The following is a 13,200-nucleotide window of genomic DNA, read 5'->3' as shown; positions in this document are numbered from 1 at the left end:
ATGACTTCATAACAAGACTGATGATAACAAATCATTGCTGAATAATCAAAACTAAAAAGTCAATATAGGTCATGTCATTACAATTCTATTAATCACCCTGAACAATGAATTTAAAGTAATGACAAAAAACAAAAACAAAGTACTGAACAGCGCCGAGAAAAATATCTAAAAATTTCAAGTAATCAGTCACATCCAGGTAAATAAATAAACATTTTGCTGCAACAATAAAAACAAAAAAAAGCCATTGCATCTTACATAAATAATGGTGAACACACGGAGTGTCAACATAGCGCTGCTATTCTGCATCTCACTTCTAAAATACCTTAAGACAACCTGCTGGCAAATAATAGATGGCTGTTGATGTAAAAATGGTAGAAAAAAATAAACACTCCGCAGAGATTGTTGATTCTGAACCTACTTAAGTGGAGGAAAGCGAGAGCCTCCAACATTTACGTCCAGTGTAACTTTGAGATGCCAGTTGTGCGTCATCTATAGTGGGAGTGTACGAGTCTATCCAACGAGAAAGCTGATCTATATGGAGACTCCAAACTGAAACAGGTGATTCTAGGAGCTCCATCGCAGACAAGTTTTCAGCCCAAAAAAAATTTATTTGTATTATTCAAATTGTTTTGTGTGGGACAAAAGGTAGTCACAACTGCTTCCAGACCAACTGTATGAGCTCTTCTCAGTCTGATGCTCCTATTGTTGTCACTCAAACACACATATTTAGTAATATTTCCAGTTTTCCCTCTCTGCTTACAGAGTATGTTCACTTTATCGAAGAGCAGGCTGAAGAAAGAGTAACAAGGCCGGGATAGGAAAAACGAGAAGGCGGCGATACAGGTATCACTGTTGGATGTTCTGATGGTGTACTTTTGTGAAAGGTCTTTCCTGGTTGTAAAAAGGTGGGCTGTAAATGTATGTGTGACTGTGTCTTGGTACAAGTAGTTCCAGGTAGAAAGAAAAAAAAAAAAAAGGCAACATTATGTGAGAAGTAATGCACAGAGTCTGCCATTAATGTCAGAGCACGCCAAACTGTTTTCATTGCCACATGTTTGTTTTACAGCAGTTATGAGGTCATTTATGGAGCAAAGGAGCGTCACTGTGGGACGGAGGCTCCCCACAGGATCGTCTGCATCTCTGGGGGGAATTTTGTGGTTTTTTTTGTTTTGTTTTTTTTTTTTTTTAAACGAACCACATTTCCTTTGATGTGTTGGTAGTTACCTCTAGAGGAAATGCTAGTGGTTATCCTTCCCTGTGCTGTGGCAAAGAGAAATGAAGCACTGATACCGTCCTGCATACAGCTGCAATAGTATTTTTTTTTCCCCAACTGGGCCTCAATTTAATTTGACCAAAATTCACTCTTCTAGTTTGTTTTTGTGGAAGTTGCTTTAAGAATGTCTTGGAAAACTGAATTGCAGGTAGAATAGATAAAAAGCTTATGTGAAAATCAAGAGCTTTTAAAATCCAGGATGCAAAAAGGTGGATTTTGTCTTTAGTAATGATAATAACTGAAGCTGTGTGTGGGAAAAGATTTTGTACTTATACCAAAAGCTTTGTTTCAATAACCTTTAATTTTTGCAAAACTCAATGGGATTAAAAAATAGAAACCCTGGTGCCTCAAAATGTCCATGCATTCTTATGACACTAGAGGGCGATGGCACCACCTCACAGTTAAGTAATGCGCCACTTGAGAGATCATGCGGCATCCAATGCCATGCCCACTTCCACGAGTACAAAACTAAGAGACAAACTCTTAATTCATTCTGAGGACATTTGATAAAAATGAGCGAGACTCGTTTGTCCTTAAAGAGCAGAGTAGTCCGCATGAAAGCTTCAATTCTCCTGCTGATTGTCCAGTTGAAGGGGAACGGTGCTCACATTTGAGCTGCGTGGTAAAACCTCGAGGGTCCACGCTTTTCTGGTGACTATTGGTAAGAATAATGTGGAAGATTCTGCAACAGCATCGACACAAATGGCAGTGTTCATTTCTTTCATCTTCTCTTAAAACTGCGAGCCTCTGGAGTGAAGTTGTGCATCAGACTCCTCGAACCTCCATGCAGATGAAACGAAATCCCCCCCCCCAAAAAAAAAAAAATATCAGCAGTCTCCAGCAAGCTCACAACAATATAAAAACAAGTGTAACAACAACAACGTCAGTCAATTCACCAGCTTCTTACAAAGATAAAAACAAAAAGAAACTATCAACGGGGAGATTCTTTTCATTTTAGGCAGAGTCAGGTCAAGTGTTGGGGGGCGGGGTCATGTGATCCGAAGGTGTCATAAGGCCACGACGGTGCACGGGTGTTTGAGTTTGCAAGGCAGCACTCCTCTGTTGAGCTGGTAGAACTCCACCAGCTGAATCAGGTCGGTGAACTTGGTGGCGCCGTCATCAAGGCTGAAGAAGCCTTGGCCATCCTCTTCACACTGGCGGCACAGGCGAGAGCGAACGGCAGAGGGAGGGAAGAGGTGGAAAAGACAACATCAGACTTTCCTCTTATGGATCAACAAAATAATTTGAAATGTCTGATCGGTGCATTTTTTTAACATAGCTTATGAAATAATGCTTTAACCCTGAAAAGCCTGGATCATCAAGTGGAGTGATTACTGAACCTTATGACAAATTTAAAAATTAAATATCAATTTGCATATATGTGTTTTGATTTTGCCACATTTGGAATTTCTGTGCAATTTAGTTTTTTATATTAGTGCTGTCAGCGTTAATATCGTTAAAATGACGTTGACGCCGTGCAGCGGCTACATACCATACATACAAATAAAAAAATAAATAAAAATATAAAAACACTGGTGGTTTAAAGATCACAAACACTCATAACTATGGTACACTTGGCATTACAGGGTTAACAGACTAAGCTACCATGGAAGATGCAGTATTTAACAAACGTATTAGACCAACACCCAGTGTGAGTTTTATGCCACAGCTGCCCTAAACAACAACAACAACAACTGCTTGTAATTATCAAATAATATTTTTCTTTCTGTAATGGTTAATGTAATGGTCCAAATTTAATATTGTATTTTAAAAAAAAAGTTGAAAACAATAACAAACATTTAATTTGGCATCTTAAGGGGAAAAAATGAGTTCATTACTTACATACCTGAACAGGAATTATACTTGATTAATTTTTGACAGAGTTCTAAAACTCTTGTGTTTACTTACTTTAATTGTGGTTTAATAGATTTGGCAAGCACTTAAATGCAGTAAAGTAAAGCCATCAGGTGCAACAATATACAAACACGCACGAGACATGTAACAAGTAAGCGAGAGTCTTACCGGTAGGATCTGGAAATGCTTGATTTTCTGGTGATGGCACAATGTGAGCACAAACGCCTTGGGATTACTCTGACTGACTCTCAGCAGAAACAACCTGTGCGACAAAAAAGGAGACGAAATGTTGTAAAAGCCTTCACTTAGTGTTACAGATTATATATCTATATAGACACACCGATATATAAATAAATAAGTGTAAAAATATATAAAGAAAAAAGCTTTGCCAGCTTACTTACCCATCTACTTGTCCCTGCTGGTGGATAATGCGGTGGGACTCTTCTCTGGTTATCCTGCCATGGAACCAGAGCTGAGCTATGTGGATGACTGCAGAGAATAACATTTTTTTTTTAAAGTACATTTTTATAAAATAACATTATATACACAGAAAGAATATGCAAAGTTAGGGAGCAGTTGCAAGTTTTTTTTCCTGTTTTGCATTTACCTGAGCTTAGTGAGGAGTGGTGTAATGGACTGTTGGACCCCAGTATGTTCATTCGTTGAGTCCTCTTCTGAGAAAGATGCCACACAGAGACAAAACAATGTGGTTTAGTTCATGGTCTGTTTGAGCGACAGTAAACAGCAGCAATTTGTAGCTTCTTAACATAATTCTGATAACTTTAAGTGAAAAACAATCACTAAAACAGTAAACAGGCTAAGGAAAGATCAGATCAAATGTGGTGAACGCATGGTCTAATTTTAAGACTGTGGAACCTGATCATTGTCTCCTTTACAATTGGACAGAAAATGGAATTTCAGACAGCCTAAATCAAGTACTTAAAAGTCACCTTGTACATTTATAAGTTAAATGAATTTTTCCAACTAACTCTCTATAATCATCGGAGCAAACATAAACAGAACTGCAAGGATCATTAAAAAACAAAAACAAAAAACCTAACAGGTAACAAAAAGCCGAGCATCTCTCACCCGCCACGCGTGCCCCTCCTCCATGGCAGCACTCTGAGCTTCGACCGGGTTGTCAATCACTCTGCCTATCCTCCCTGAGAAATCCATTGCCACGAGGGAGTTCTCTGATACGCTCCTCTAGAGGGAGACAAAGACACATGACAGTCAAAATACAAGAGTGCAGACAGACTACATACGAAGGCAGATCATTTACCTAAACTAAGTCAGACTATATCCTTACATGCATAATCACTCCAGTAAACTTACCACAGGAGCTGAAAAGTGTGAAAGTAAAGTTTTCCTTTGTTGAGGAATCTTGTAATTCTGGTACAATACGATCCCATACTGCAAAGGAAAAGGAACAGAGTAGTGAATAAAGGCCATCAAATTACTTGCATTACAAAGAATTAAAAGTATGCTAGAAGTCATGTTGGCTGTACTGTGATGTAGGCAGTGCAGAATTACCTTAAAGATTCGAAAAGCAGTCATCCAACAGCTTCTGCTCTGTTCGTCCTCTGCACACAGCATTCTCAGCTCCTTCATATCCCCTCTGCTTTTATTAGGCTGCCAATGAACAATTTACACAATCAGAACAGAGACTACGCTCACTGCATCAAACTCTTATTTTTGACACCACTTCTATCACCATTATTATTAATTGGAGAGAGAAAGATGATATGAACAACAAAACCAAAGACAGTTCATCTGAGTTTATAACTCATAAATCACAGGGAGGGAAAAAAAAAAAAAGTTGCTGCGCTGATAAACCAGTTCCACTGAGACAAGAAACGGCACAGGATATGAATCATACTCAGCTCATAATATTTCATCATTCCACTATTTCATAATTAGATAAAATCTGTTTCATCTCACTTGCGTCTCACCTTGATGCAGAAGCCGTAGTCTGTGGGTGCGCCGTGCTGCTTCTTGCCTGTGATGACAGTGAAGATGTTGCCGTCCTCAAGGTCTGCTAGTAACTGTAGATGTCTGGGCTCCTGGAGACAGAAATTAATAAATCAAAATATCAGAGAGGAGACAGCCCGGAGGCACACGAACAGACAGAGGCGTGTGCAACTCGGCCGTCAATAATACGGAGTTTCTTTCAAGGAGATTACATTTAAGGTGGACTGTATTTCGCGTCTGAGATGAATGGAGCGAGCCGCCGTTACCTTTGAGGTTCCTTTTGTAGAACAGTAGAGCCCTGAGCGCCGCAGAAACATGTAAACCTTCTTCCATGATTTCCTTCCCACGTCCTTCATGTACAGATGCCCCTGGATTTCTGGACAGCTGTTGGTGGCTAGGAAGTTCTAAAACAGGGAGCAGGAAAATGCAAATAAATAACAATTTATTCCCTCTGTCATTTCTTTTGTAAAAAGGAGCCAGATTACATCTGAAGCCTTTGAACCCCCTGTCACTACCACAGGCAGAAAGCTGGCACCATCTGTAGGGGTATCAAAGACAGGAGGCTCATTGTGACAATGTGTGAAAACTCAAAGGCTGTCACAATCCTGATAATGACATTTGTACATTTAATTACAAAAAATAAGAACAGTATATGCATAATTTACTAATACTGCTTGGAAAAGATATGTCTGTTAAACTCAAAAGAAAAACTCCATTAAAACTGTGTCCTGTTGTGTTTTGTGGCTTTAAAATGAAAATCGTGCATTTCTACAGGGAAGCCTAACTTGTCTTATAGGTGTTTGAAGAATTGGGTGTTTGTGGTTTCCATGTTTTAGGAAAGCATTTCACCGTGAACTGCAAGTCGAGTTACTGAAGCTGATCTGGAATCTGTGGCTTGCGGGTAAAGGCAAACTGTTCCACAGTACTTTTGAATATTTAAAGCATGTGTTTCCCAGTGTTTTGGAAACAATTTGACATTAGGCTTCGTGCATGAACATTATCCAAACTCTGCACAGTCACACGGAACGTTAATACAAAGAGCTGTCCCTTGGAGGCCGTTCGCTTCAGTAACTTACTCACATGCATCTTGCATAATGCCAAATATTGCAAACACCTGGAGGAGCTCAGGATTAGAGAGCCCCTTGGTTTACACAGGATTCTAATTGAGTGCAAAGATCTTGTGTTTGGAAGAATTCCGGCTCTGGAAATTCCTGACAACTCCAGCTCACCTCATTCCGATCCAGTTATTAACTCCTCTATGCAGAGGATAAGGGCGCATAACTTCTATATGATCAGCCGGACTTAAAAGCTTTCTGTGAGTGGCTACCTTGAAGTGATGGATTGCACTTGTGATTTTAACTCTGACAGCTCCATTACATGATGCAGGAGAACGCCAGCCAATCCCATTAAGATATTTCAAAAAATAAATAAATAAAAAATCTCCTACCAGACATTTTCTCTTTTTTGATATTTGTAAAGAGTATACTGGGAGTATTAGTGAGAAGCCAAAAAGTACACATGACACACATGTGGAAACAGTACTGAGAAAACATACAACAGGTAGGTGCAGATCCCAACTTGGCTAATAAAAACAAACTGAGTGTAATTACCTAGAACCCCAAAACAGAACACATGGCTCGAGGCCCGAGTCATTCTAACCAAAAGGTCACCATTTGAAAATTTTCCACTATGGAACTACGCAAATTGTTTAAATCCTATTGCAGAGACACTCAGAAGATGGATGTATGAACATAAAGATATTTGGAGATTTATACACAGGAAATCCCACGAATATAAACCTGCCTCGGCCCAACCTGTCTAAGTCCTTACAGATTTCCTAAAGGGTGAGAAGTCTGGAGAAAGGATCATTCAACATCTAACATGTATCGACAGCCAGCTTTTCTGACAGCCATTTACAGCATCTGTGATAAAAACATGAATAATTTCCTAACATGTACAGCTGCGAGTTGGATCTGAAGCTCTGAATATGATGATACTGACAGGCACAATTTTGTCCGCTAAGCAGAAGCCACTGGACACACCCACTGCAAATTAAAACGACAGCACATATTTGTAACTACATTAGAGAAAGTCCACTAAAAAACTTCAGCAAACCTATCAAGTTTTTTCATTTTGGTTGCTACTACAGCTTTGACAAAAAAAGCATCTTAGTATATCCGACCAGCCTCCTTCACAAAAGCGGCTCACCGAATTACCATCATAATCCTCCAGTCCACAACCTGCCCCCACCCCAAACCTCCCACAACATTAAAAAGGTAAATGTTTTAGAAGATATTTTATTTTTTGCCCCATCATTCATTCCGCTGTCTGTACATTTTAAAAGACACTGTTAAAAAATTCAATTCAGCTGTGTTTTGCTTGTATTTCAATCAATAAAAAAAATAAAATTAAAATAAATAAATAAAAATTCCCAACCGCACAAGGGTAGATCCGAAACTCTGCGTTCTATTTCTGATGGCTTAATTCCATCCATCACAAGAGCCGGACCTGTGGTGTGCGCCGAGACAGTCGTGTCAACAGGGGATCAACACTAGTTATTACTGCAGGCTCTGACGAGACACACTGTCTAAGGGTCAGAGGTGAGGTATGCCAGCTTGATTGTACAGTATGTATGTAGCAGGTGCTGACTCTGAAAACGAAACTGTTTGCGTGTTAAGAAGAGCAGCGAGACTGCAGCGTGTGTGAGCTGTACGTACCTGAAGGAGCTGAGATGGTAGAATTGCATGATTAGTTTCCTGGCACCACGCGACCATGTGCTCTGGGAAAAACGTCTGTTCAAAGAAGGAGGTGTGGAGAGAGAGAGGCAGAATTACAGATACTGTGACGATAATTATAGTGTCAGATTTTGTGACAGAAGCACAGGTGACTACTTTCATTATTGCAGTCTGCTGTAATTATGAAATAATCTGCAAGGTTAAGTTGGCTCAAATTTGCTGTTTTTACAGGCTCTGTATTTCAACAAGATGCCGTCACGAGTGACGTGGCAAGTAAAGAAGTGTGTCAGGAAAAATAATTACCAGGGGGTTTCTGAAGAATTCATATTTGGCATAGTTCTTCCTGAAGAGGAATCTACCGTCGCTGTTCATGGAGGCCTGGACCTGAACCACCAGCTCATGGTCTTCTAGACAGCGCTCTGAGAGGAGACGGGAAGAGAAAGTCAAGCTAATTTCACAAGCTTGGCCGAAAACATCTTCAACATCTCACAAACACCCTCGCACCAAACTTAAATAATTAAACAAGAGAAATATTAGTCATCAACATTTCTTGTAAACCAGAAATGAAACTTAAAGGGGGGAGAAAAAAAACAAAAACAAAAACTCAGTGGGGTACTTTCGGCTGCTCCCTTATTTCCCAGGAGATTGCCACGGTGGATGTTTAATTTGGCACAGATTTTACGCCGGATGCCCTTCCTAATGAAACCCTCCCATTTGTACAGGCTTGGCACCGGCATGAGGAGTACACTAGCTAGCTTGTGAGTTTGCATCTCCTTCCGTGCTCAAACCAGGAATCTTTTACAATTAGAAGTAACCGTGTTTACTACTACTACACAGCAGAGCCAGAAAGGAATCAATCGCAGTCATTTGGTCTAAATTTAAAAAAACAAAAACAAAACATAGAAGCAGTATGATGTCATCTCATCTTTTCCCAAGATAAAAAAGGACAGGATGTCATTATAATAATTGCAATGTACATATGTCCGTATGTTCCCCATCTCTGTCGCTGACGAGTGGACCAATCTTGATTAAACTTTGCATAAATATTGCTTAGGGCACTGAGTGCCAACATCTATATGGGATATACAAATACTTTATGCTAATCCCACAAATGTAAGTATTTGTACATCTGACAGTTCAATTAAGCACCGAATAGAATCTCAGATTAGAATGGAATCACAATAGGATTTCTCACAGCATCAAACTGTAGTGATTCCTGGCATATGTATGTTTATATATTCCCTATGTAGTATATATCCATATAAATCACTAAACTACAGATGTGATTTATTGGTTCGTGCCCAGTGCCTCTCAGTGCTACTAAATAAATGGTTAAATCTGCGAATCAACTAAAAGTGTCCTTGAAGGAATGTGGAGTCAGAGGTCCTGCTGATTTAGAGTTTCTGATTGTGACACATTGGACCGGAACATGAGTCACACGGTTACAGCCTCCGAGTCCTGTCATGTCTTAAATTAAAGACATCCTGCCTTTTCAAGTGCATCTAATTAAATAGTGGAACTTACCAAACTTTTTGAGGACCATTAGACACCAGATCAGACACAACTCTTTCATGTAAAAAAAGGAATACTCTAGAGCAATTTTTCAGTAAACTCATCTCACATTATTATCTCATTCCATGAGCCCCCTCCTCTTTACCCCCGCGGCCACAATCTCCACTCTGTCACGACTCATCTTTCTCTTTCCGTTTAATCCTGTTGCCTGTCTGATGAGTCACTCATGTTCGTGACCGTGACTCACCCTGGCAGCCCCACCTCCCCGCCTGATAGTTGTTAACCTTTGCAAACCCACTAGCAGAGGTCAGTGTTACTTATCTCAAAGGGCCATTCAGCAGCATAGCAAGAGTGGGCAGCAGGAATAGGCACCGTATTGTTCTAGACTCCCGGAAACATCTATTCTCGTCTACCGTCCAACTGCATGTGCACACATTCGGGATCACATGCCGTGTGTGCTGACCCGACATAAAGCGGGGGTGCGCACGCAAATGGAGGCAGGAGTCTCACATACTGCTACAATTCAATTTCACTATATGAAAGAAATATTTAATGCACATATTACAGTGGCCGGCACCTCTCACGCAATTAAATATCAGCAAACAGCTACCGAACCGAGTTTTGGATATTAAAACGTTCCATCAAATACTTAACTGCATTTATCACAAATGCAATTTTGTCTTTTATGGGCACAAGGCTATTAAAAAAAAAAAAACAACAACCCAAAATCAATACTTGAGGGAGAATAAAGTAAACAAATGTAATTATGGCCTGTGACAAGCAATTAAGCACATCTGTTAGCTACTCAAAAATACTGACGAGAGCCACATATATGGAAATGTGTCAGCAAATGTGTTGTGATGCATACACTGAGCTTACTTTGATTTTTTTTTAAGAACACACATACAAATGGAGTGAAGCAAGTATAACATTAACAAACGGCACGCTGACGTCTCACTTACTGAAACGTCTAAACACTGGAGATGATAAGTAGCAATTCCAGACCTGAAAAGAACAGCGTTGCAGTACAGGTGTGCCAGAACAGAATAAAGGGCTCCCAGCCAAAAATGATGTCACTCACAATAAGCCAACTTAACTGTATTTGGCAGCAAGGTGCTGGCAGGAGTGATGAGAAATGTAAGCAGATCATGATAGATGGTGAAATGTAAGGTTAGAGCTTTGGGACTTTTACTTGCAGAGAACAGATCGTATTATTCCAAGTTTCCTCACCTGACAACATTAACAGCTAGCACAAAAAAATAAAATAAATAAAACTACACAAATATACTGACACAAGTTACTGGTTCATAAATTAAATGTCTTTTTTTTTGTGTGTTAAACCGTGTTTCTGTCTACTGTGCACTTCACTTCCAGACATGCAGCTCTATATAAAATTACACCCCCTTCTCTCCCACATCTGTTCAACTGTGCAGACATGAGCAGAGAGCACAGGCTCAACTTGTCTCTCATAAGTGCTTTATAATTGCCCCCTCCTCGGGGGTTTCTTTCCTTTTTTCTTAAACAGTCAGCTGGCCACAACCTTCCAAAGCCCCTCTTATACTGCTGAGTCTAGCACAAAAATCACCCGGACATAAATGTAAACCTCTGCGGCCTTCTTAATGCAGCACCAAGTTAAAATAGAGCTGTGTCTTTATAATGCTACATTAGTAGTTTGGTAGTATTCGAAACTAAATGTCACATTCTTATACTTTTTAGCAAATCGGGGTAAATGTTAAGCCAAGTCGGCCGCACTGCGTTACCTTCTTTCCACCTTTTTGAATAACTTCAGCAGTGTTTACCTCTAAATACAAGAAGAACATATAGTATAACACACTACACATGTCCCTACTAATGAGCAGCAAAATCATCCCCATCAGGTCAGCATCTGGTGCACTCATTGGCTTCACCTCTCCATCAGTTACAATAGCAGGTCTAGTAACAAAAGCTTTAAACAACTCCATCTGCTAACACATAACCACCAACCTCTCAAACCGTATCAACTGTAATCACATTTTAGGTCAAAATATTTCCCAACAAATAGATCAGGGCTCATAATGACAGGTGGAAGTGTCCTGGATTCTTTATCCATTCCCATTATGATTGTTTTGTATTGTTTTTATTTGATCTTAAATCAGTCTGCCAGAGTTAAAAATATCAGGACGTCCAATATAATTACTCTGCACTGGAACTACTTTCTCAAAAATTAAACAACAATCAAAAGCATACTAAAAGAACCTCAAGATATTGATTTTAATGTAATCGTGCACACATGGAGATTAGACTGTCTTTTGCTCTCATTTAACTGCTCGGTTTTGAGCTTTCTTTTAGATATTTCTTCCCCAAATAATCTTTTGTCTCTTCTCTATTGAATGTGAAAATAATTAACCTGTCAGTACTAAAATAACCCTCCTATCGGCTACTGCAACTTTCCACACAGCCACTGCGTGATACTGGATAAGATCAATGGAATTTTTGGCTTCATGCATGCATATGCTTTCTAGCATGCACTCATGCTTGAATACACGCCTGGGTAAGAATCAGCGCCTCAACTGTCCAGCCAAGTATACGGGCATGCATGCATGCATGCATGCATAAATATCAATGCACCTGTAACTCAGTGATTGAATTGCAAGTCTGAGCCCACCCATGAGCCCATGGGTTTCTGTGTGGGAAAATGTGCCTGTTCATGTGTGCTCACGGGTATGTGTGTCTGTGTATGAGACTGAGAATGTTTTCAGGCTTCTACAGCTCTGTTCCTTACCTAGCCCTAGCAGTGGGTGGTGTTCAACAAGTGCCCAACTGTTGTCATCCACACAATGGCTTTTATAAACCAGGAGCTGGCACAGGTCCCTGGCTGTCATGTTGGCTGGGATCTCCACAACTTTACCCATGCCGTCTTCACTGAAGATCTTCACAATCTGTGACAAGAAATCCAAGGTTTCAGTTTGAGTGAACAGAAATCACATGAAGGTAGTCTGACAAACGAAATACTAAAAAAAAAGTGAGAAGAAACTTTTACAGTAAACCCATCGTGACTTTTACACAAATCCTTTTTTTGAACACTAGAGTCTAATAGGTGGGTGAAGCCAGCAATTTTCCTCAAACACTGCAATACGGTTTCTCATATAGCACCTTATGCACTATAGCATACGCAGCCTTGTAATTACGGCACACAATAGAAAAGAACAGACATTCAAAACTATACGGTAATTGTGGCGTTAGAAATAACAGATGAGATTTTCTTATAGCAACTTGTCGATGTAATACAAAAGCAAATACACTCCAGTGCATAACAAGTGTCCGCTCTTGTGAACACAAAGCCGGTCCAAATGGGTACGTACTGAACACAGCTCAAAGAGAAGTAAGCACAGTTTTAAGTTACAGTATATAAAAGATGAGGAATACGAACACTGTGCTTTCCAGCTTAACCTCAAACAAAACTGTCTTAACTCGAACTGACTGTTGTTAAATTGTTTACTTTCTTTAATAACGCATTTCACACAGTAGCATCATGAACGTTGGTAATAGTACTCTAGCCAGCTCAAAAATAAATAATATCAATAAAACCCATATTTCTATTAAAAGCATGCTCGTTTGGGGAAGGTTGTAATATTTGGAGATGGTTGAGGTGGAATTTGTTTTTATTTTGTACGAAACAAAAAGGACAAACAAATTTGGAGCGCTGTTACACCTCTGCATAAAATGTAAACACATCTACTCCACTGATCTTTCTATATATTGCTGTACAGCAATAATGCATGAGGTGCTGAACAGCTAAAACCTTCCTCTAATATCCCATCTGTGTGAGAGCCTACCATCACTATCCAGGCGTCTAATATTAGCATTAGTAGCACT

General features: G+C 39.7%; 1 protein-coding gene across 4 annotated transcripts in view; it reads right to left on the bottom strand.

Annotated features, from left to right (window-relative positions):
- Window positions 1-69: 69 nt before the first annotated feature.
- grb10b (growth factor receptor-bound protein 10b) overlaps window positions 70-13,200 on the bottom strand; it is a 72,895-nt gene continuing 59,764 nt past the window's right edge. For 3 of the 4 annotated variants that reach the window (XM_004568048.5, XM_004568050.6, XM_012923800.5), the window contains 12 exons: window positions 12,107-12,263; window positions 8,137-8,252; window positions 7,816-7,890; window positions 5,365-5,502; window positions 5,080-5,190; window positions 4,661-4,759; window positions 4,463-4,540; window positions 4,217-4,333; window positions 3,735-3,801; window positions 3,529-3,616; window positions 3,296-3,389; window positions 70-2,427 (listed from right to left, as the gene is read on the bottom strand). In XM_004568048.5, coding sequence (XP_004568105.2) covers window positions 2,281-2,427; window positions 3,296-3,389; window positions 3,529-3,616; window positions 3,735-3,801; window positions 4,217-4,333; window positions 4,463-4,540; window positions 4,661-4,759; window positions 5,080-5,190; window positions 5,365-5,502; window positions 7,816-7,890; window positions 8,137-8,252; window positions 12,107-12,263 — 1,287 coding nt within the window. In that variant the 3' untranslated portion in view covers window positions 70-2,280. The remainder of the gene's footprint in view (window positions 2,428-3,295; window positions 3,390-3,528; window positions 3,617-3,734; window positions 3,802-4,216; window positions 4,334-4,462; window positions 4,541-4,660; window positions 4,760-5,079; window positions 5,191-5,364; window positions 5,503-7,815; window positions 7,891-8,136; window positions 8,253-12,106; window positions 12,264-13,200) is intronic. The other variant, XM_004568049.5, reaches the window with a different exon arrangement.

Source organism: Maylandia zebra, linkage group LG11 (assembly GCF_041146795.1).
Source record: "Maylandia zebra isolate NMK-2024a linkage group LG11, Mzebra_GT3a, whole genome shotgun sequence".
Lineage (NCBI taxonomy): Eukaryota > Metazoa > Chordata > Actinopteri > Cichliformes > Cichlidae > Maylandia > Maylandia zebra.
This window is presented reverse-complemented; position numbering and strand designations above follow the sequence as displayed.